We start from the raw sequence: 22,358 nt of genomic DNA, 5'->3' as shown, positions 1-22,358 counted from the left end.
AAGGAGGATATGGGACAGGATTGCTGCCCTGATTTTGCCCAGGCTGCTCAGTTTTAGTTGGCCTTAGCCCTCAGCCATCCACTATTTGAAAGGATTTGCTTGGTTTTGAAGTAGGTGCAGACTTTGAGGACTTTCATGTTCCCCTTGAACTTCTGATTCTCCTTTTTCCCAAGATGAGTGCTGGGACTAACCATAAATTATTTAACTCAGATTAACAAAACTAAATCCTCCAATTGACTCAAGTGTACTGAGCTTGAGTGTGAAATAGAAATGTGAAATGTAAAGTGTAGAAACAACCCTTCTATCTTTACTGTCTGTTAAGTTCCTACAGTTAACATAGCCAAAGCATGCACTATTTTTTTTTGTTGAAAGATAGATGATTAAGGGCTTCTGAAGGGAGGGTAGGGCTGTAGCCAGCTTGCTTATTAGAATAGGGTTGTTTCTTCTGAGACTGAGGTAGTGCTACAAGTTAGAGGACAAAATACCATGAGGGGCCAGCCTGCCTCCCCCTCTAGTCTAGATAGGGTAGGCTAGAGAGGTGGCAGCCAGCGAAGGGACCTGAGCATTGTATCTACTCAAAACACTTTATAATACGCTCTCCAATACCAATGAAGTAGACACCTTGGGCAATCCCAAAGAGAGGGGCTATGACAAGGGCCCGGCAGCCTGCTCCTTTCATGAAGGCAGATGGTCCCTCCTGAATCCAGAGTTTCCTGGGGAGAAAGAAGAGCCCTGTGAGCTGATAGGGCAGAAGCACACCAAGCAGTTCTCAGTGACATCCTCTCCTCCAATGTTTGTACATCTTTTCTTTGAGAGCATGTGTCACTTCCCACAGCAATAATGATCCCAGGAATGTGGCAGCCATGCCTCCCCCATTATGTGTATGCAGTTTGGTTACTAAGCATTGGGTCCAGACAATGGAAAATTGGGTCAGTGTGCTAGACTTAGGGAGAAAGATGCCGAAGGGATGCAAAGAAGAAAGCTCCCAGTATATCCTGCTTTTGTTGAGAGTTAAGGAAAAGGAACAGATTCGAAGAAATACAGAGCTCAGTGTAGTTCAGTGATAAAATTGTTCTCTAGATTGGGTCCAGGTGGATACCAACACAGAGGGAACTGTCCCAGCCACATCTGTAAAGGGGTACGGGGCTCTCACCTGGCACAGTCAGTGATCCCACTGTAGCTGTCCTCACCCAGGCCTTTCTTGAGGGTTTGGATTCGAGTTTTCAAAACTAAAGCAAAAGTTAAAGTAAGTAGGGAACATTTTGCTTTTGGTATGCTCTCCTTAACATTAAGTGGTCAGTGAGCTTCTTTTTATAGCCAGCATACATAAAACTGAGTCCTGAGGCCACCTCTGCCATTGTGGGGTCTGTGATTGAAGAGCTTCCCCTCTTTGGGCCTCATTTATAAAACGAAGGAATTAGAAACTACACAGTCCTTTAGTTCACTCGTGCTATGGAAAGGTCCACCTGTGTTAGAGGAGCATGCTTCCCTGGCTAAAGGTATGGGAAGCACTGTCTCATACTGTGTAGCTCCTGCCATTAGCCTTCAACTTTAAAGTATCAGCAACATTTATGGCTAATGCTCACAACTCTACTGGGGGACAAAACGCTAGTGTAATCAGCACCTAGAAAGTAAGGGGATTTGTCAGTGATAAGAAATAGAGTGAAGGTCTCCTTGACCCCACTTTCTCTGGGAGGACCTGACAGTGGCCATGGGTTATGACCCGAGAGTTTTTAGGTTGGGGCTGTTTCATCTATCCTAAAAGTGCAAAATAACTATCCTGTAAGTGACTATACAGGTGACTAATTTGTAAAGCAGGTCAACACTGGGAACCCTTACATCTCCGATGCACTTACCATCCAGAGGTGTTACTATGATAGCCGCTGTGGAACCTGCAACACAGCCTGACATAAAGGAGTGAGCAAAGGAAGCCTTCCCAGTAAGCTTGTTGAACCCAAGGTTGTTGAGGTTGGCAAACAGAGGGAAGTAGATGATGGAGAAGGGAATATCTCTGCAGGAGAGGAAGAAGAAACACTGAGTTTCATGCCCCTCTGGACCTTCTACCCAAGGTTGTACAGTGAACTATGAGCTATAGGTGGGTCAGAGACAAGCCCACAATTCCATATTCCTGCCCTGGTACCCGTGATAATGTGGGGTGATAGCATAAGCGATCAGCTTGATTTGCCTTCCCCCACCATTCCAGCTCATTCCTCTGCCCTCCCAGCACCTACAGCTTCTTACTGAGCCAGGTGCAAGTTCAAAGACTGGGACATGTTATATAAAAGTGGGTAGGCAGGCTAAAGGAAGACTTAATAAGTTGAGCAAGTGGCTGGTGAAGAGCTATAAGCTAAGCGTTGAGGGGATGGAATGGGCAGGAAGGTGAAGTTCATTTGTTGCCCAGGGAATAGAAAATTAACCCCTGCCCTGGCTGGGTAGCTCAGTTGGTTAGAGCGTTATCCCAATACACCAAGGCTGCAGGTTCAGACCTGTCAGGGCACGTATAAGCAACCAACAGATGCATAAATAAGTGGAACCACAAATCAATGTTTCTCCCTAAAATCAGTAAATAAAAATTTTTTTAAAAATTAACTCCCTCTTTAGAAAGAAAGAAAATTAACCCCTGGCCTAGGACACTTCTGATCAACTTTAAGGATTTTGGCCAAGTAGCAAAGTAAAATGAAGGGGGTATATATACTCATTTACTTATAGAAGATCCACAGTCCTTTGTATACAGTACATTCTAGGTGCCTTTGGTGCACAGAACACCCAATATTCATGTGGGTCTGGTCACTGGAAAAGGGGCCTAAAAGTAGTCTTCCAGGTAAGCCATTCTGGACAAAATACGAAGCATAGAGATAGTTTGAAAATTCTAGGAAGAACACAGGCAGGTTGGGGTAGCAATCCCTCTGGCCCTCTGTTCCCTTTCCCCATTCACTTGGGCCCTCTGTGACCAAAGTTAGGGAAGAAAGCCTTACCTGAGGAGAGTGGCACCCAGGCCCTTATAGAGACCAGCCAGGCCCTGGGTGCGAAGCAGCTCCCGGGCAATGAGGGTGGCAGATGGACGCTTGTGGGTGGAAGTCGAACCAATAGTATAGGACCTGGAGGAGCAATGTGCTGAGGCCGAACCCTGATGGTGGACTGCTGAAAGGGAAAGGAGAGACTTCCCATCACAACCCAGGTCCCAGCATGCGCTGCAAAACACTCCCAAGAGTGTGACTCCCAATTCCTATCTCTCAGACAACTCAGAAAAGGTGAACACTCCTACTAGAATTTTGAGTATTGTTCTAATTTTAGAACATCAATTTTTGGCTCCAAAGAAACTTTATATGATCTATGTTATCTAATGAGTTGTCCCTGATGCACAGGATGCTTCCCCAGAGCACAGCCATTCCCTGCCTAGCTCTATAGGAAGCCGTGGTAGTACGCCCCATCCCCCAGTTCCTCATCCTCCTGTGTTTTTAGTCTTCCATTTCTAAACCACCTCTGAACCTATTTACATAGTTTCATCCTATTGGCACTTTGGGACGGAAGAATCCCGTATCTCCTGTCTGATGTGTACAGCGGCAAATTCTTGTTTGTTTAAAAAACTGTCCTTCAGCCCTGGCCAGTGTGGCTCAGTGGTTAGAGCATTGGCCTGTGCACTGGAGGGTCTCAGGTTCAATTGCCCGTCAAGGTCACCTACCTGGGTTGCAGGTTTGATCCCCACCCCAGGTCGGGGCAACCAATCAATGTGAAGTCTGTCTATCTCTTCCCTCCTCCCTTCCACTCTCCAAAACTCAATGGGGGAAAATATCCTCACTCCTTGGGTGAGGATTGGAAAAAAACAATAAAAACCTATCTCCTTCAGCCCTGGCTGACAGCCCTGGCCAGTGTTAGAGCATCATCCAGTTTACCAAAAGGTTGGATCACAGGTTCGATTCCTAATCAGGGAACATACCCAGGTTGCGCATTGTAGAGGCAACTGATAGATGTTTCTCTCTCACACTGATGTTTCTCTCTCTCAAAAATCAATGAAAACATATTTTAAAAAAACACAAAACAGGAAAAAACCTGTCTCCTTCAGACTTTAGCAGAGCCTCCTCCTTCTAGTATTCTAAGATTAGGTGAGCATGCCCTTTATTCCCTTCATCATTCTATAGATTTTGATTCTTGAGATGTCAGCCCATTTTAGTTGAGTAATTCAGAACTCATAACAGAAGTTAAGCATCTAATAAATAGAATGGAATTTTTTCCTGAGCATATTAAATACAAGCATTTCAAATGTGGTTGAGTCCCATTAATGATGAAAGGATTCAATGCACTGAAATTGTGAATATTGATTTTCTTAATTCTTAGTGTTTAAGAAGCTTTGTATAGATTATAAGTTGTTGCTGAAAGGAAGCAATTTAATATCCCAGTTTTGTTTGATATCCAGCAGGGTAGCATTTCATACTAAGAAGCTAATGACCACATATTTTCTTATGCTAGTAAGCCTCAAACAGTTCTAATTGATGCACACTGTTTTCCCCAGGTCTTCTTTAGATGCACATAATTTACCCATATCCTAGCTTTCTCTTCTTTTAAAATGTTTTAGGAATACTAAAACTTCTTATCCAAGTTGAAGAACAAAATGTTAAAAAGATTTTTACTCTGCAGAGCAAAACACAGTAAGGGCTTTCCAGAGCCTGAGCTGTAGTCTTCCTGCAGTTTTATTTGCTTCAGGCTGGTCTGATCCACCTAAGCACAGCACATGTGCACAGTTGGTTTGAGAAAGGGAAGGGCACCCACATTTATTGAAGACCTTGCCAGATGCTCTGTTGGGCACATGACATGTTAGCTTATTAAATTCAGACATTGTGGTTTAGACCTGAGGAAAAGCCCTCTGTCCCACCCGACCAGGGTTAGCCTCCTTCCATTAGACAGCCAACCTTTGCTCTTAATATATGCTTTGGTACCTATTCCACTCTATACTTCTGAGAGGACCAGGATTTAGCAAAGGCCCAAACTTCTCTTCTAGAGAAAACCAAAAGAATAGAAATGGTTCCCTTCTCCCTTTTTATGCCTTCCCACTAAAGGCTAGCTTCTATATCATAATATAATATAGCATAATAAAGCTATTGACTGAAGTGTTCATGAGCAGGCCATTGACATTTAAGATCTTAAGGAAATCAAGCCTAATATCAAGGCAATATGATAGGGGTATAGGGTGAGATCTCTGTCCTTCTGAATCAAGATTCTCATTTCTGCTCTTTGTTCTAGAGCTGGAAGTGTTGAAATCTAGAATGGTAACCATAAAATAAAAAAATGTACTGACCTAGAGAGCTGATTGGGTCACACAGACTAGCAAATGAATGCAGATGTGTAAAAATCTGTTCTGATCATAGCCCTTTATTGATTCCATGTGAAGTTGGGATAGGCCTCACCCAAGCGCCCAGCATCCTGCAGCTGAATCTTGAGCATTTCCATGGGACAGGTAACTACCACCTGGCACATTCCAGCTCCACATCCAGCTAACATCTCCATCTTCAGATTCCGCCGCATCCTATGGAACCAGGAGTTTGCATCCTTCAGTCACAGGCCAGCCCTCCTGCCCCACCATAGCCATCTACTCTCCCTTGGTGGTTGTGATTTTCCATGTACGGTATTTAGCCTTGTTCCCATTGACTGCCACTCGCCCAGCTGAGTAAATAATTACCTGGCCCTCAGGCTCAGCCTCCTTAAAGATATGACACTAAATTTAAAACAGGCTGCCAGGGAGGTAGCACCTGCATAGAAGTTGAAACTAATACAGCGAAAATACTCATTGCAGGAACTTGGTTGTTCCCGATCCCTTATGCAGTATTACTAAGGCGATGGGAGACACAAAGAGAACTAGAAAGTGTTTGTGGTTGACTTTAAAAATTTATCAGCATAGCTGGTTTGGCTCAGTGGTTAGCATGTCGGCCCATGGACTGAAGGGTCTTGGGTTCAGTTCCGGTCAAGGGCACATACCTCAGTTGCAGGCTTGATCCCTGGCCCCAGTCAGGGCACATGCAACAGGCAGCCAATAAATGTGTCTCTCTCACATCTATGTTTCTCCCTCTCTCTCTCCCCCCACCCACTCTCTCTAAAAGGCAATGGAAAAAATATCCTCAGGTGAGGATTAAAAATAAAAATAAACTCATCAGCATAGCCCTGGCCAGGTAGCTCAGTTGGTTAGAGTGTCTTCCCCATACACCAGGTTGTGAGTTTGAACCCTGGTCAGGGCACATACAAGAATCAACTAATGGCCCGGCTGGGCATGGCTCAGTGGTTGAACGTCGACCTAGGATCCAGGTGATCAGGGTTCGATTCCTGGTCAGGGCATATGCCTGGGCTGCGGGATCAAGCCCCAGTCGGGGGGCGTGCAGGAGGTGGCCAATCAATGACTCATCACTGATGTTTCTATCTCTCTCCTTTCCTCTCTCTGAAATCAATAAAGATATATTTAAAATAAAATAATAAAATCAACTAATGAATGCATAAGTAAGTGGAACACCAAATCAATGTTGTTTTCTCTTTCTCCCTTCCCTCTCTCTAAAAATCAAATTTTTTTAATTCATCCACATTAAAAAACACCTCTCATAATTAATGGAAGAGAATCGAGAGCCCAGAAATAGACCCCTGGATATACACTCAACTAATATCTGACAAGGGAGCCAAGAACACTCAATGGAGAAAAGACAGTCTCTTCAATAAATGTTGCTGAGAAAACTGGATATTCACCTGTTAAAAATGAAATGAGAACCCTATCTTACAAAACTCAAAATTTAATTTGAAATGGATTAAAGACTTAATGTAAGACCTATAATCATAAAACTGGAAGGAAACAAGGGAAAAGCTCCTTGACCTATGTCAACCTAAAGCACAAGCAGCAAAAGCAAAAATAAATAAACGGGACTACATCAAACTAAAAAGCTGCACAACAAAGGAAACAGCAACAAAATGAAAAGTCAGCCTATGGAATTACAGAAAATGTTTGCTAATCATATATCTAATAAGGGGTTAATATTCAAAATAGATGAAGAACTTATACAGCGCAATAGCAATAAAACAAATAATCCAATTTAAAAATGAGCAAAGGACCTGGCTAAACATTTTTCCAAAGAAGATATTCAAGTGGCCGGCAGGTACATGAAAAGATGCTCACTATCACTATCATCAGAGGAATGTAAATCAAAGCCATAGTATCACCTCACACCTGTTAGAATGTCATAAAAAAGACAAGAGATGATAAATGCTGGTGAGGACGTAGAGAAAGGAAACCCTTGTGCACGGTTGGTGGGATGCCTAGTGCAGCCACTATGGAGAACAGTATGGAGTTTCATAAAAAAGTTAAAAGTAGATTACCATATGATCCAGCAATCTCACTTCTGGGTATATATCCAAAGGAAAAAAAATCACTATGTTAAAAGGACATCTGTTCCCCCATGTTCATTGCAGCATTATTTACAATAGCCAAGACTTGGAAACAAATTCATAGCAAAAGAGAACAAATTTTTGGTTACGGGGGTTGGGAGAAAGGAACTGGGTGAAGGTGGTGAAAAGGCACAAACTTCCCATTGTAATAAGTACTGGGGATGCAATGTACACCGTGATGACTACAGTTAACACTCCTGTATGGTAAATTTGAAAGTTACTAAGAGAGTAGCTCCTAAAAGTTCTCATCACAAGGAAAAAATAATAATTTTTGTAATTCTATGAGGAGATAGATGTTAACATTGCAGTTAATCATTTCATAATATATGTGTGTCAAGTCATTATGCTGTACACTTTAAACTTATACAGTGTTGTATGCCAATTATATCTCAAAACAAAATACTCATCAGCTAGTTGATGTATATATATATTCTCTATGGCCTCTCTGTGTCTATCATCTATCTATCTATCTATCTATCTATCTATCTATCTATCTATCTATCTATCTATCATCTATCTATCTATCTATCTATCTATCTATCTATCATCTATCTATCTATCTATCTATCTATCATCTATCTATCTATCATCTATCTATCTATCTATCTATCTATATCTATCTATCATCTATCTATCTCTATCTATCATCTATCTATCTATCTATCTATCTATCTATCTATCTATCTATCTATCTATCTATCTATCTCTATCTATCATCTATCTATCTATCATCTATCATCTATCTATCTATCTATCTCTATCTATCATCTATCTATCTATCTATCTATCTATCTATCATCTATCTATCTATCATCTATCTATCTATCATCTATCATCTATCTATCTATCTATCTATCTATCTATCTATCTATCTATCTATCTATCATCTATCTATCTATCATCTATCTATCTCTATCTATCATCTATCTATCATCTATCTATCTCTATCTATCTATCTATCTATCATCTATCTATCTATCTATCTATCTATCTATCTATCTATCTATCTATCATCTATCTATCTATCATCATCTATCTATCTCTATCTATCTATCATCTATCTATCTATCTATCATCTATCATCTATCTATCTATCTCTATCATCTATCTATATCTATCTATCTATCTATCTATCTATCTATCTATCTATCATCTATCTATCTCTATCTATCTATCATCTATCTATCTATCATCTATCTATATCTATCTATCTATCTATCTATCTATCTATCTATCTATCTATCTATCTATCTATATCTATCATCATCTATCTATCTATCTATCTATCTATCTATCTATCTATCTATCATCTATCTATATCTATCATCATCTATCTATCTATCTATCTATCTATCTATCTATCATCTATCTATCTATCTATATCTATCATCATCTATCTATCTATCTATCTATCTATCTATCTATCTATCTATCTATATCTATCATCATCTATCTATCTATCTATCTATCTATCTATCTATCATCATCTATCTATCTATCTATCTATCTATCTATCTATCTATCTATCTATCTATCATCATCATCTATCTATCATCTATCATCTATCATCTATCTATCTATCTCTATCTATCATCTATCTATCTATCTATCTATCTATCATCTATCTATCTATCTATCTATCTATCTATCTATCTATCTAATCTATCTATCTATCTATGTATCTATCATCCATCTATCATCATCACCTATCATCATCTATCTACCTATCATCTATCTAGAACTTCCAAATTACACCAGCTCATTTTCTCCCTTTACTTTCCATCTGCTAAAACACACTAACCCTCAGCCATGTATGTGTACATATTTATATACATGCACACAAGTAAACCTAGGCAGAGTTGTAATCCAAAAGAAATAGACATGCTGTGAAGGATTTCCATCCCTAGCCGGCACCTGGCCATACCCATCTTCCATGAGCAACTGCCTGAAAAAGTCATTGGCTGCTAGCTTGATGGCCTTCTCTGGAGTGACCAAGGTGAGGTTCACTGCAGCTCCTGGAAGTAAACAACGAAGGCGAAGAGGTAAGGCCATCTCAGATGTTCCAATGCCCAGAACATGCCACTCACATAGATAACCTACTCTTAGAAGTTGTTTCTGGGACTAAACAGGGTCTCTGGGGTCAAAGAGGGTTCGTCTGCTTATTTTCTTGAAATAGATTTTCTTCCCTCTCCCTACTTCCATGCTCCTCCCACCACATTTTCCTTTTTCAATGAGTGTATTTCCTTTATAGATCATTGATGTGGTTATTGGGAAATCTGTCCTTGCTAATGCTGCCCATCTCTAATGATAAATGAGCAGTTCCCCAAATTAAGCCCCAATATAAAGGTCCTGGGGTACAGGGATTGGTTTCAATTTCTCTGTGCTGTGTTAGCCAGGACCACTGGCAGCTCTGTGGGTCATAGAGGCTTTTTTACTTTATTCCTAAGGGGTACTAGCATATCAGCTCCTTCTAAACCTTAGCTTTGTATCCATTTTCCAAGGCATAATCATGGTTGTGCCACCTTGGATGGAGACAGGGACAGCACCACTGTGTCAGGAAAGAGCCACCCAGTCATTCCCTTCCAGGAGCTCAAACCCCTTTCCATTACCTGTCCCTGTGAGACTCTACCTTTTCTGCTAGTGGGCGTTGGATGTCCTGACAGCCTGAGAGAGGAGGGGAGGGAGAAGGGGAGTTTGGGAGCTCACTTGCCTCTAACATCACACAGTGAGGCAGTTTTGTGCCAGGATGGAACCTAGGGCTCCTTGGCTCCTTACTGTATTCACTGGTGTCCTCCAAACCTCACCACAACTACCTCTGTGTCTACCAAGCACAAGAGGGCTTGTGAAAGTCAATGTGGACCAAAACCACCTGGTAGCCCAGGCCCATCCTAGGAGTTCCCTGGGCAGAAAAAAATGCCACTTCCCAATGTCCTATAAACCCACAAAATCTGACACCCCCATGCCACACCCTCTGTCCTCACTTGACCCAAGCCAGGCCTCCCCCAGGATGCCTAGCGAGCCCACCTCGGTACATGCCCAGAAAGCCATCCATCCTTGTCGTCTTCACCAGGCAATCTATCCTAGAAGCAGAGGCCAGAAAAGGAAATTAGTGGTGAACATGAGGCTGCTCCACAATCCCCTCCCTTCACTCAGTGCTCTAATACTGCTGGGCTCAGCCCTGTTGACCACCTCCCCCCACCCCCTAAGCATACGTACTCCCTAAAGAGACTATGGAGGAGTGAGGCCCCACATCCCCCCTCTGGGAGCCCTTCTCCTTACACCACTTCCCCACCAATACCTACATTCCTTTGTAGATGTCTTTTCCATGCTGGTTCTGAAGTCTAGTCTTGGCTAAGTCGATGGGGAACACACAGGTCACCCCCACGAGCCCTGCCACGCCTCCATTGATGAGTTTTGCTGTGACACTAGGCCATGGGAAGGAGGGAGGCACAGAGTGAGGGAGGCAGGCACACACATAGGAGCAGGGAAGGAGTCTGGCTGCAGAGAGCTGCACTGAGCCAGGACTGGACGGGAAATGGAGGGAGGTGGGTAGGAGAGCAGGAACAGAGCAGAGCATGGGTAGGAATGGCAGCTCCATTGACTTCAGCCCCACAGCTATCCTATCCAGAGACCCCTCTCCTCATCCTCCTGCTCCTATCCCAACAGCCCCTCTGGCTGACCTGTTATGCCTCCCTCACCTGGTCCAGTTCTAGAGACAGGTTAGGGGCCAAGATCAGGAGGGCTTGGCCACTTCCTTCAGGGGCACTACCCTCACCAGGGCTGAAGCATCTTGCCCTAACCCCTAGGGGGATGTTCATAAAGCTAGGACACTGCAAGGGCTTCTGGGAAGGATGTCAGAGTGCCAAATCTGCCCCCTGGGGCCCTAGTAGGGTGCAGGAGGTTCTTAGCTGGGTCTCAGAGTACCCCCTTCAGAGTTTCCACCAAAGGCCTGTTTTCTCGCTTGCCCCCATCCTTAGGGCCACGTGTGACCACATTTTCAAACACACTGAAATTTTATTTCAGACGTAAGGTCAATCAGAACTGATTTTGAATCCTGGCTATTCTAGTTAGTTAAGCAAGTTATCTCATCTCTCTAATCCGTTGTTCTCCCCTCTGTGAAACTGGTTAATGCATTTGGTAAGTGACAGCTATTACTAATAATAAGAGGATACACTTTTCTGACAGTGAGAGCTCCTGGTCAGCATAAGATAATCAGGGTTAAATTATTGAGATTATCTGATTCTAGCCAAAAGTAAAGTCTCGCTTTACATAATGTGGGTCCCCCCATCCTTGAAAAAATTTTAAAGTCTGAAAATAGAAAATAAAGCTTTTTTAGACTCCTTGGAGCCTAGTAACATTTTCTTATTTTTCTGGCCAGAGGCAGATGTGAGCAAAGTATTTGGAGGTAGATTACCTGGAAGAGGTAAGAGCAGATAAACAGACTTAAATTTTGCAGTCTAAGGAGATGTAATCCAAACAATTACAAATTATATTTAAATATACATATGTATAAATAAATAATTTTTTTTTGTATGTAGGAAAATAGGGCTCTCTTGCTTATACTTCAGGAATCTGGACGAGAAGCTGAGTGATGTGCTATCACCACAGCAGCTCTCCCCCTAGCCTCGGCCCAGAGATGAGGGTTATCTCAGCCAGTTACCTCAAATCCTGCTTGGACATTCTTGAGGACTGAGGACTCCGGTGGGTCCTGGGAAACAGGCTGCTTGTTGACTCCTCAGGGCAGATGGCTGGCTGAAAAGGAAGAAGTGGTGTCTGTATCCTTGACCTAGCCCACAGTAGCAGAGTGGAAAGAACAGGGTGTCTGTGGAGAGTGTCCAGAGCCACCTTTCCAGCAAGTCACAAGCTCCTGGGGCTGAGGTGTCTCCTCTATAAAGCGATCAGACCAGCACTCACCTCATGGTTTGAGAACCACATCTGTGATAGGACAGAACATTACTCATGTATTAACGCTGCCAACTTGATCTGTGACCTTCTCTTCCTATACCTTTTGGACTTTGGGGATTGAGATCAGAAGAAAGAGGATGAGAGAGAAGACTAATGGGCCCAAACCAAGGCTGGGGAGAGGAGTGCTGGGGGCATTTGGAAGAGGAGCCTGGGAGCACCGGTGAGGGAAGCTGATGGGATCCAAAACAGGTGTTTTAAGGAGAGTTGCTGTGGATTTGGAATCCTTCTCGCAGTGTCCAATAACTACAATAAAATACTTGAAATGTTCTGAAGTTGCATTTGGCTCTTAAAATGTGTTTTCTGAACTTCCTATCATCCTGTTGAAAGACTGGACTGCATTAAGACTGTGGACTTGTACTTGATGCACATGGAAAGCACCAGGGACAGTGCCAGCAAGTTGAAACTACAATTACAACAGTTGTTATAGCTTCTGAGGAGGGGTTCTGATTCAAACCAGAGAGACGGGAACTCCTGAGTTCTGATGCTCCAGTGGAGGCTTGTGCTCTGAGGAGTCTCTTTTCTCCAGGCTCTCTTCAAGCTGCATAAGCGTTCCCTCCTTCTCCATGCCCCTCATTGTTCCTCTAGGCTATCAGAAATTCTCTGCCATCTCCAGGTATTTTGTTTTGAGGAAGAAAAGAGAGATCAGTTTTCTGCTGATGTATATTGATCTATTCAGAAAAACATTTGAGTGCCAGGCACTGACTATTCCAGGTCTGGGTATAAAGCAGTAAGCGAAAGACTAAAATCGTCGTTTTGAGGGACTTAAATTTTAAAAGAGGAGACAGGCAATAAATGAAATAAATAAATACTAAGGATACCAGACAGTGATAAATACTCTGGAGAAAAAAAATTCAGAAGGGAAGGAAGATAGGAAATGTCAGTGATGGTGGATTGACCAAGAAAGGATTCACTGAGGTGACCTGAGAATCTAAAGGGAGTGAGGGAGTGAGCCATGCAGGGGTCTGGGAGAAGAGCATTTAAGGCAGAGCAAAGGCCAAGGAGCAGTGAGTCTAGTGAGCTGGAGGAACAACAGTGGCCAGTGAAGAGTGAACATGGAAGAGTGGAGACAGTCATAGAGATAATGGGGTGACGGTGTGATCAGGCCAGGCCTCATAAGAGCTTTGGCTTTTATTCTGAATAAAAAGAGAAACAATGGGAGAGTTGTCAGCATAGAAGTGACAAGCTCGTGACAGGACCATTTGGCTGCTATATTGAGAATAGACAGCAGAAGGTCAAAGCTAAAAGCAGAAAGACCATTAAATTATTACAGTAATCTAGGCAAGAGATGATGGTTGCTTATTGGGGGTTTGGTAGGGGGTGCTGGTGAGAAGTGGTTTAATTATGAATATATATTGAAGGTTGATGGTCCAGCTGTGAGAAGAAAAGTAGTAGTTAAGGGGACACCAATGTTTTGGGTGAGAACTTGAAGAATGGGCTTATAACATGGTGTTTGGCACTAGAACATATAAAACTTGTACCTGCTGAAGAAAGAAACAGAAAAGGGAAGCAAGCACATATGCAGGAGAAACAAAAGATGGAGATATTCCCAATGTTGTTTAAATCCCTGCTTCCAGCTTATTCCAGTTGCATTCTTGTCCTTAGATTCAGTCCTGTCAATAAATTAGGTCATTATTGCTTAACTTGCTAGAATTTGGTTTCCCAACCAAAGGACTGTTAATTATCCTCAAAATTACAGACCCGAAAGGGTATAATGGGCTGAGACAAAGTAGGGCATAGGCTTGAAGAAGCCCCATGTTGCATTAGGAAGCTGGCAGGTCTTGTATAATATCATGTGTCATCTCTTGAGGCTCCAACCATTTGCCTCCAAAAGTTGGAGCTTTAGGGGACTTGGTGGCAAAATGTCAGGAAATTAAAGTGTGTTGGCTGTTTTTTGAGACATTTAATAAATTGTTACGATAGACACACTGTAATTCCAGGTAGCCCCCTTAAAAATTGATAGGAAACAACAGGACATGTAAGAAACCCTTTTTGACCGAGGCCAGAGATTCAAATAATTGAGAATCTTGCAGCCATATTTCTTGCTATTTCTACAACTAAATTACTGTTTTATAAATTGTGGTTTGCTGGCTATTGGAATAAGGGTATTTAAGACAGAGAAATTAGGGATACCCCAACCCCCCAGGGCGCTCCCTAGGTCACTAGATAGATGAGCACTGGCTGGTGGGGAGTGGGTGCATCTCAGAGCACCAGCCTCGCCACTCCGACACTGTGCTAAGTTAGTCCCAGGCCTGGTAGTTCCCTTTAGCAGATTTAGTATTCAAAGATTATGACTTGACAAGATTTCTTGAACTGGTAAATAAGGAAGCACAGTCAACAAAGAGGAAACTGCCAGCCAGCCAGCCAAGATTTAAAAAAAAAATTATTGATTTTAGAGAGAGAGGGAGATAGATGATAGATAGTAGGGAGAGAGACATCAATTTGTTGTTCCACTTATTTATGCATTCATTGGTTGCTTCTTGTATGTGCCCTGACCAGAGATTGAGCCCACAACCCTGGTGTATTGGGATCATGCTCCAACCGACTGAGCTACCTGGCCAGGGCAGCCAGCCAAGATTTTAAGAGTCATACCAACCACAAAAAACCCAAACTTGGCAACAAGGCCTGTAATTGCTCAATCCCTGAAGCAATCCACAGGCCTTAGTGTTAAGTCATTGTACAAATATTTTTTGAGTGCCTGTTGTGTGCCAGTCATTCTAGGCAACAGGGACATAGCTGAGAACAAAAACAAGGTCCTTCCCTTCACAGACTTTAAATTCTACTGGTTCCAGCATTGATAGGAATAGACTCCTTCTTTTTTCTTTTTTTTTAAATTTAAATATATCTTTATTGATTTCAGAGAGAGGAAAGGAGATGGAGAGAGAGATATAGAAACATCAATGATGAGAGTCATTGGTTGGCTGCAGCCCGCAACCCAGGCATGTGCCCTGACTGGGAATCGAACCCCAATCGCCTGGATCCTAGGTCAACACTCAACCGCTGAGCCACGCCCGGCCGGGCAGGAATAGACTTCTAAAGTGACAAAGCCCCCCTCCCACAGGGCACTCCTCCACACTGATCTCTCAATATAGGTCTGAAAGATCCAGGGCAAGGAAAACTCTTCCAGCAAGAGCAAGTAGGCCTTCAGGCAGCCATATTGCCTGACCAAGGAGCTCACTGCCAAAAATTTAGTAAACAAAAGAACACTCATTAAATTATTTAGTCTTAGCCTTTTTTTTTTTTCCAATCCTCAACATAGGATATTTTTTCCCATTGCTTTTTAGAGTGGCAGGAAGGGAGAGAGAGGGGGAGAGAGAGAGAGAGAGAAACATCAATGTGAGACACATTGATTGGTTGCCTCCCACATGTGCCCTATCAGGGCCAGGGATCGAACATGCAACCCAGGTACGTGCCCTTGACTGGGAATCGAACCTGTGACCGACCCCTTGGTGCATGGGCTGATGCTCTAAGCACTGGGTCACACTGGCCAGGGCAACTCTTAGCACTTTTTAAAAAAGGTGTGCACCATGCTTTAGATTCTTGGCCAATAGATTAATATTTCTCCTACTTTCTTTTCTAAATGGAATTTATGAAAAGCAGAGTATTTGGGGAGTACTGGGGTAGTAAAACTAATGATTTATGCTCTGGGATGCAGAATTATGAGGAGCTAAATCTGAACCTCTTTTGGATCAAAGGGGACAAGAAAAAATAATCTTGACCAAGATACCAGAGGCTCCATGTCATTGCTTCTGGATGCAGTCTCTTTCATGACATTGAGTTATGTCACATTGGAAAGACAAGTGTATTTACAATTTTACAGGTGATAATTGAACCATATTAGAAGGAAGAAATTTGGATGTATGGGAAATAGTATGTGTTTGCATGTCCTCAGGCATGAAAGGGTAGAATGTAGAGGACAACACATGTCTTCATTATCCCATTTCCAGGAATTCCCTCTTTCCTTCTCAGCATCCCACCTGGATGCACTGGGAACTGCCATATTCCTGAAACCTGACACTATCCCCTTGGTAATGAGGACTCCCTGAGGACAGGCACCTAACTTGTTAGGTTATTCCATTTTTTCCATAGGAATTTTAAAACAGAGATTGTATAGCCTCTTTCAAGGAGCTTTTTCTTTGTAGAAAACTTGGGACCCAGTAAAGCAGTCATGTTTACTGTCATATGGTTTGAGAAACAGATAAGCAAAGCAGAACCACAGAGGTAAGGAGACAAGAGAGTGTACTGGTGGTGTTTGAAACCCTGACGACAGTTCCCCCTTCATTCTTGACCTTTGGTACCAGAGGGATATTCCACTATCCTAATGAATTGACTTATTGTCTTAAGCAAGTTTGTTGTTGTTAATTTTAATTTTTTTTATACATCTTTCTTGATTTCAGAGAGAGGACAGCAGAGGGAGAGAGAGATAGAAACCCCAATGATGAGAGTCACTGGGGATCGAGCCCGCAACCCGGGCATGTGCCCTGACTGGGAATTGAACCTTGATCTCCTGGATCTTAGGTCGATGCTTAACCGCTGAGCCATGCCCGTCAGGGTGCAAGTTAGTTTTTGTAACTTGGTAACTGAAGAGTTCTTAGTAATAAACAAAAAATTTTTAAAAATTCTCATTCCATTTAATAGTAATTGAACTGCTTACATAGTGAGTGCTATAAAGTTTCACAGATGTGAGAGGTCATTATGGGCTGGCTTGGAGAAGGAGCTAGCAGTGGCCTTAAAGAATAAGGGAAAGTTTACAAGTAGAAGAGAAATATGAGCCCTGTGTGAAGAAAGGGCTGAGGGCACAGTACACCACCTTGCTGGCTCAGCAGAGCTGCACAGGTAGGGTAGGCCAGGGATTGTTTCATACAGCATGTGTCCCCCCTACCCCCCACTAAGTAACTTTTGGCAAATTTGATCCTGTAGGCAGTAAGAAAACACTGAATGCTTTTAAGGGGAAAACTGCCATGTTGAATGTGATATGAGGACAATAATTCTGGAAGAATGGGTTGAGAAAAGGAAATTTTGGATGAGAAGCCAGTTAGGAGGTAAAGCAGTGAAGTGGAGAGGGAAGGATTAGGGTGGTGGAGAGGGTGCAGAGCACAAAGGTTAGCTGGGACAGAGTTTTTTGTTTTTTTAATGTTTTTATTGATTTTAGAGAGAGGAAGGGAGAGGGAGAGAGAAAGAGAAATATCAATGATAGAGAAACATCAATGGGCTGTGTCCTGCACACCCCTGCACACAAGCCAGGCACGTGCCCTGAACGCGAATTGAACAGGTGACCTCTTGGTGCATGGGTAGGGGCTCAACCAACCAAGCCACACCGACTGGAGAAAAGGGACTGGACTTGGTGACAGTCCAGCCATCTCACCCTCAGTCTCCTCACACAGAGGGCAGGTTTCCAGGGGCCCACACTCCTAATACCAAAACTAATCTGTGACCCACCTTATCTGCTTCCTTAGGAGATAGCTAGTTAACAGATGCTTAGGCAATGGTCAATTCTTTTTTCTTAATGAACATTTGTTCTATTTCTTAAAGTATTTAGAGTAATAGAAAAAAATTAGAAAATTTGGAAAGCAGAGAAAACTGTTAAGTAATTCTTAACACATTGTTTCCCAAGCCCATATTTTGAACAAGGCTATTCAGAGATAAACATATTTAGAGAAATGGTTGTAGGTGGTGAGCTACAGAGACCAGAGCAGGCCAGGTGTTCTGAGTTCCTCAGATAACACCACTTTTCATTCTTCCCCTATAAAAACACTCTTCCTTCGACTCTCTTGACTCCTCAGGCTCCCCCTAGTGGTTCCTCAGATTCCTGTGACCGATGTCCCTTCGTCAATGGTGCCCACATAATTCTGTCCAAGGTTCTTGGCTCCTTCCTATCCACATGCCCATCCAGAGCAAGCCTGCCTTCTTCTGGGTTTGGTTATTGTCTGCTTGCTCATGATTCCCAAGTGTGTTCAGTTCAGGCCGCCTGCTGAGCCCCACACCATCATCTTTACCACCTTCTGGTCACTCCCACCTTAGTGGCTCAGCCAGGTACAGTATATCCAACCCTTTCCTCTTCCTACTCACCTCCGCCCCTCCAGACCTGCTGCTCCTCCTCCTGGTTCCCTGGCTCTGAGAACAGCACCACTAGCCATCCAGTTATCCAAGCCAAATCTGTGCACCACCCTTGACCCACCCCTTCTTTCTGCCCCCACAACTAATCAGTCGTCCTGTTCCTCCAAAAGTAAGCGCTTTTCAAGGCATATGGTTCATCGCTGGCCCGTGAAAACTGAGGTAAATGTTTGGGAAATTTTATGGCAACTTGAGTAATATACTTTAGAATCTATTAATAAAAACATGGGCTTTTATTTTTTGTTTTTCTAGTAATCTGTATTTTATTTTTCAAAACTATTGGTCCATAATGGACTGGGAGAAAAGCAGGTCCGTTATCATGGGTAGATACACACTGTCTTAAATCTCTCATGGTCACTAGCCAGTGCTAGGTCACATGGGCATCATCCACTGCCTGTAGCACCTGACTGCCTAACTGTGCTCCCTGCCTTCAGCCTGGCTCCCCTCAAATTTATTCTCTATAGCAAGGCCAAGTGAGCAAAAGGGCACATGGGGGCCCCATTTTCAGCCTGCCATTTAAGCACTTCCTTGCCTTAAGTGCTTTGCAACCCTTCCCCTCCCCACCCTCCCCCACCTTAGGACAGTTTCCCAAGTCTTCACCCTGACCTGGCCCCTACATTCCTACTGGCTGCATCTCCCACATCGCTTGTCGTCGCCTCCCCCCCCCGCCCCCCCCCCCCCCCCGCGTGCCCCAGCCACTCTGAACTTTCACTCCTGGGAAAAGGGCAGTCTCTTGCGTCTGAGCCTGGCACATACTGTGTCCTTGACTCTCCCCATCTCTACCTATTCTTTGGGCTTCAGCTTCCTCCCATAAAGCCCGACCAAGTCCCTCAAATGTCTAGGAGCCCTTTCCTGTGACCCCATTTAACACCTCACTTTAGCACTTCCCATGTTGTATTACTACCATTTATCTACTGTACTGTATACCGATCAAAATGTCACTTGAGAGCACTCTCAGAGCTGTATCCTGGAGCCCGGTGCAGAGGCATTCAATACAGATGTTTGAATCAACAAACATGAGAGTGGCACTGAATCCAACTTGGAATCAGTCTTACCCTGAGATAGACAGACCTCTTAAGCGGCCATCAATCCTTCAAGTTGTGATGAGGGCACAAGGTCGACGATCAACACCTCTCCCTTCCTCTACCAAGCAGGGTAAGGAGAGCTCTCTAGGGATGATCCCCTTCCACAAGCAGTGCCAGGCAATAACTGCTTCCTAACTTAGGTGTTGGCTGAGATGCCCAAATTAGGGAGCCACTTCCTCTTGCCTACCACCTTCCTACTCAGTGCAGTACAGGAGAGATGAGGCCCTTTCCCACTGGTTGCTCTGACCTATTTCCCAACTGTTTATTTGCTAGAAGGTCTTTTCCCACCAACTTTAAGCTTGATACAGTCCGACAACACAAAATCTTACCTGCTCTCAGTAGCAACCTTTTGACTTTTCTGGATGCCAAGACATGGGCCAGATCACTGCTGAGCTCTGTGAAGGGTTGCTTTATAATCCTTGTTTTGTTCGTGGCCTTCTCTCTTCATGCCCACAGCAGTGCTTTCACCTTCAAACAGGTTGGGTTTGAATGAAACACCAAAGAGGTCCAGCCCAGCCCTCTTCCCAGATGGCTGTTGACTTGGTTGCTGGTATGATTGGGACAAAAATTCAGGCTGAGATTTGCTCAAGGCTGTGTGTGTGTGTGTGTGTGTGTGTGTGTGAGAGAGAGAGAGAGAGAGAGAGAGAGAGGTGGGGGTGGGGTAGGGGTGGTGATGCAAAACTCACCACCCACTCAGAGGCCTGGAGGTCAGGGAGAACAAACAACAGAAAATCAACACACTGCACACACTGCCAGACATTTGGTGCCAGAGGCAAATCTTGGCTTCTCAGACTCCCGCACTTTTAAAAAAATCTTTACCCAAGGATATTTTTTCCATTGCTTTTCAGAGAGTGGGAAACACATAGATCTGAGACACAGTTTGGTTGCCTCCTGCACGCACCCCGGATTGAGCCTGCAACAGACGCACACGCCACTGGCCAGAATTGAACCTGGAACCCTTCAGTCCACTGGCTGATGCTCTGACCACTGAGCAAACTGGCCAGGGCTCATGCATTTTCTAATTGCAGGTGGCTGACTCCCGCAAGGGTTCTGTATTTCCAGTGGTTCCAAGGCGTCCGCTCTTCAGACACAGGTTTTTTGTCAGGGTGCCTGTGCTCAGCAGCGGGAGGGCTGCAAGCAGAATGTTATATCTAAGCTGTGAGCGCAGCTCTGCACTGCAGGCCTTCAACTCTAAACTGGAGAAAATTGAAACCCAGTTTCTCTTTAGGGACAAATTGTCTAATTTGTGGCAAGGGATAAGGCAGAGAATAAAACTGCAAGCCATGTTGGATAGTACAGGATCTTGTTGCCTGGCCAAGGATTTGGGAGAGAAACTTTGGTGTCTAGACCCAGGTTCAAAGTCCAGCTCCTAAGTTAGTAACGATCTCATTTCAGGCAAGCTACTTAGTGCTTTATTCATCACAAGGGGATCAAGATGTCCACTTCATAAGATTGCTGAGGATCACAAGGCAGGAGAGCAGAGTGGCTAATAGGCTTTGGAATAAGACTGCTTTTGAGCAGATTTGAATTCGTTTGCCACTTACAAGCTGTGTGATGTTAAGCAAGTTACTTCTCTGTGCCTGCTTCCTTATATATGAAATGAGACTCACACTTAGATGCAGAGCACTTAGTACAGCGCCTGGCACATTAAAGGTGTTCACTCAATTTCCCCCTCCCTTTCCTGTGGGCAATGGGAGGCTGATATGGGATGGGGAGTTGGGACACAGAGGGCACAGTTCAGGTCAATGGCAGCAAAGTGGTTTGGACAGGCCAGGGTTATTACAATAATTCAGGCAAGAGAGAGAACTGAGGGAAGAGATGTGGTTTTTGTGAGGAACCAATAGGGCTTGGCAGTTGGTTAAGCATGCCAGGGACAGCTGTCAGGGTTGTGACATGGATCAGCAGAACCAGGACTGCGTAGGTAAGGAGAGAGGGGAGGGAAGAAAAGTTTGGCTGTGGACATGTGTTTTCTTATCCTCACCCGAGGATATTTTTTCCATTGCTTTTCAGAGACTGGGAGACAGAGAAACATGAATGTGAGAGAGACATCGATTGGTTGCCTCCTGTACTTGCCCCAACCAGGGCTGGGGATCAAGCCTGGGACCCTTCAGTCCGTGGGCCAGTGTTCTAACCACTGAGCCAAACCAGCTAGGGTTGTAGACATGGTTTTAAAGTGGCAGCTGCAAAAGAGGGAACAGCAACGTGTACAAGAAAGGGTGGTAGAGTTGGTATCACCTCACAGCACCTAGGGTGGTATAATAAAAAAAACCCAGGAAATGTGCTGGTGAGGATGGAGAGAAACTGGAACTCTGTGCACTGTTGATGAGAACGTGCGAGAGTGCACCGACTGAAATGGGACAGTGGTGTGGCAGCTCCTCAAAGTTAAAAATAGGATTGCTATACGCTCCAGCAACCCTTCTGGGCATATACCCAGAACTGAAAGCAGGGTATATGGGTTAGGGTATAAATGTCGAATAGACATTTATACACCATGTTCATTAACATTATTCAAAATAGACAAAAAGGAGAAACCACTTAAACGTTCATTGATGGATCAAATAAACAAAATGTGGTAGACCCATACAATGCATTATTCAGCCTCAAAAACTAAGGATATTCTGACACACACTACATGGATGAACCTTGAAAACATTATGCTAAGTGAAGTAAGCCAGTCACAAAAGGACAAATACTGTATAATTCCACTCAATCTGGGGATTTTCCAGCTGCCTTCTTGGCTAGCATTTCAGAGTCCATTTTGCACTGAAGGTTTCTGCTAAA

General features: G+C 43.7%; 1 protein-coding gene across 7 annotated transcripts; it reads right to left on the bottom strand.

Annotated features, from left to right (window-relative positions):
* Window positions 1-283: 283 nt before the first annotated feature.
* On the bottom strand, window positions 284-20,222 carry SLC25A18 (solute carrier family 25 member 18). 7 transcript variants are annotated; one of them, XM_081129303.1, is made up of 11 exons: window positions 19,907-20,208; window positions 12,331-12,351; window positions 12,077-12,202; window positions 10,719-10,841; window positions 10,441-10,496; window positions 9,341-9,431; window positions 5,403-5,521; window positions 2,976-3,141; window positions 1,857-2,011; window positions 1,154-1,229; window positions 284-713 (listed from the first exon to the last, which is right to left on the bottom strand). In XM_081129303.1, exons 2-11 carry the CDS (start codon window positions 12,333-12,335, stop codon window positions 572-574), a joined length of 1,059 nt encoding a protein of 352 aa, XP_080985429.1. In that variant the 5' UTR covers window positions 12,336-12,351; window positions 19,907-20,208; the 3' UTR covers window positions 284-571. The 7 variants fall into 7 exon arrangements, with proteins under 7 accessions (XP_080985429.1, XP_080985430.1, XP_080985431.1 ...); XM_081129304.1 differs by having other exon boundaries at window positions 2,976-3,138; XM_081129305.1 differs by lacking the exon at window positions 12,331-12,351 and having other exon boundaries at window positions 12,077-12,168; window positions 19,907-20,222.
* Window positions 20,223-22,358: the final 2,136 nt, after the last annotated feature.

This window comes from Miniopterus schreibersii (genome assembly GCF_964146895.1).
Source record: "Miniopterus schreibersii genome assembly, chromosome: 2".
Taxonomy (NCBI): domain Eukaryota; kingdom Metazoa; phylum Chordata; class Mammalia; order Chiroptera; family Miniopteridae; genus Miniopterus; species Miniopterus schreibersii.
The sequence above is the reverse complement of the archived record's forward strand: the minus strand, read 5'-3'. Positions and strand labels throughout refer to the sequence as shown.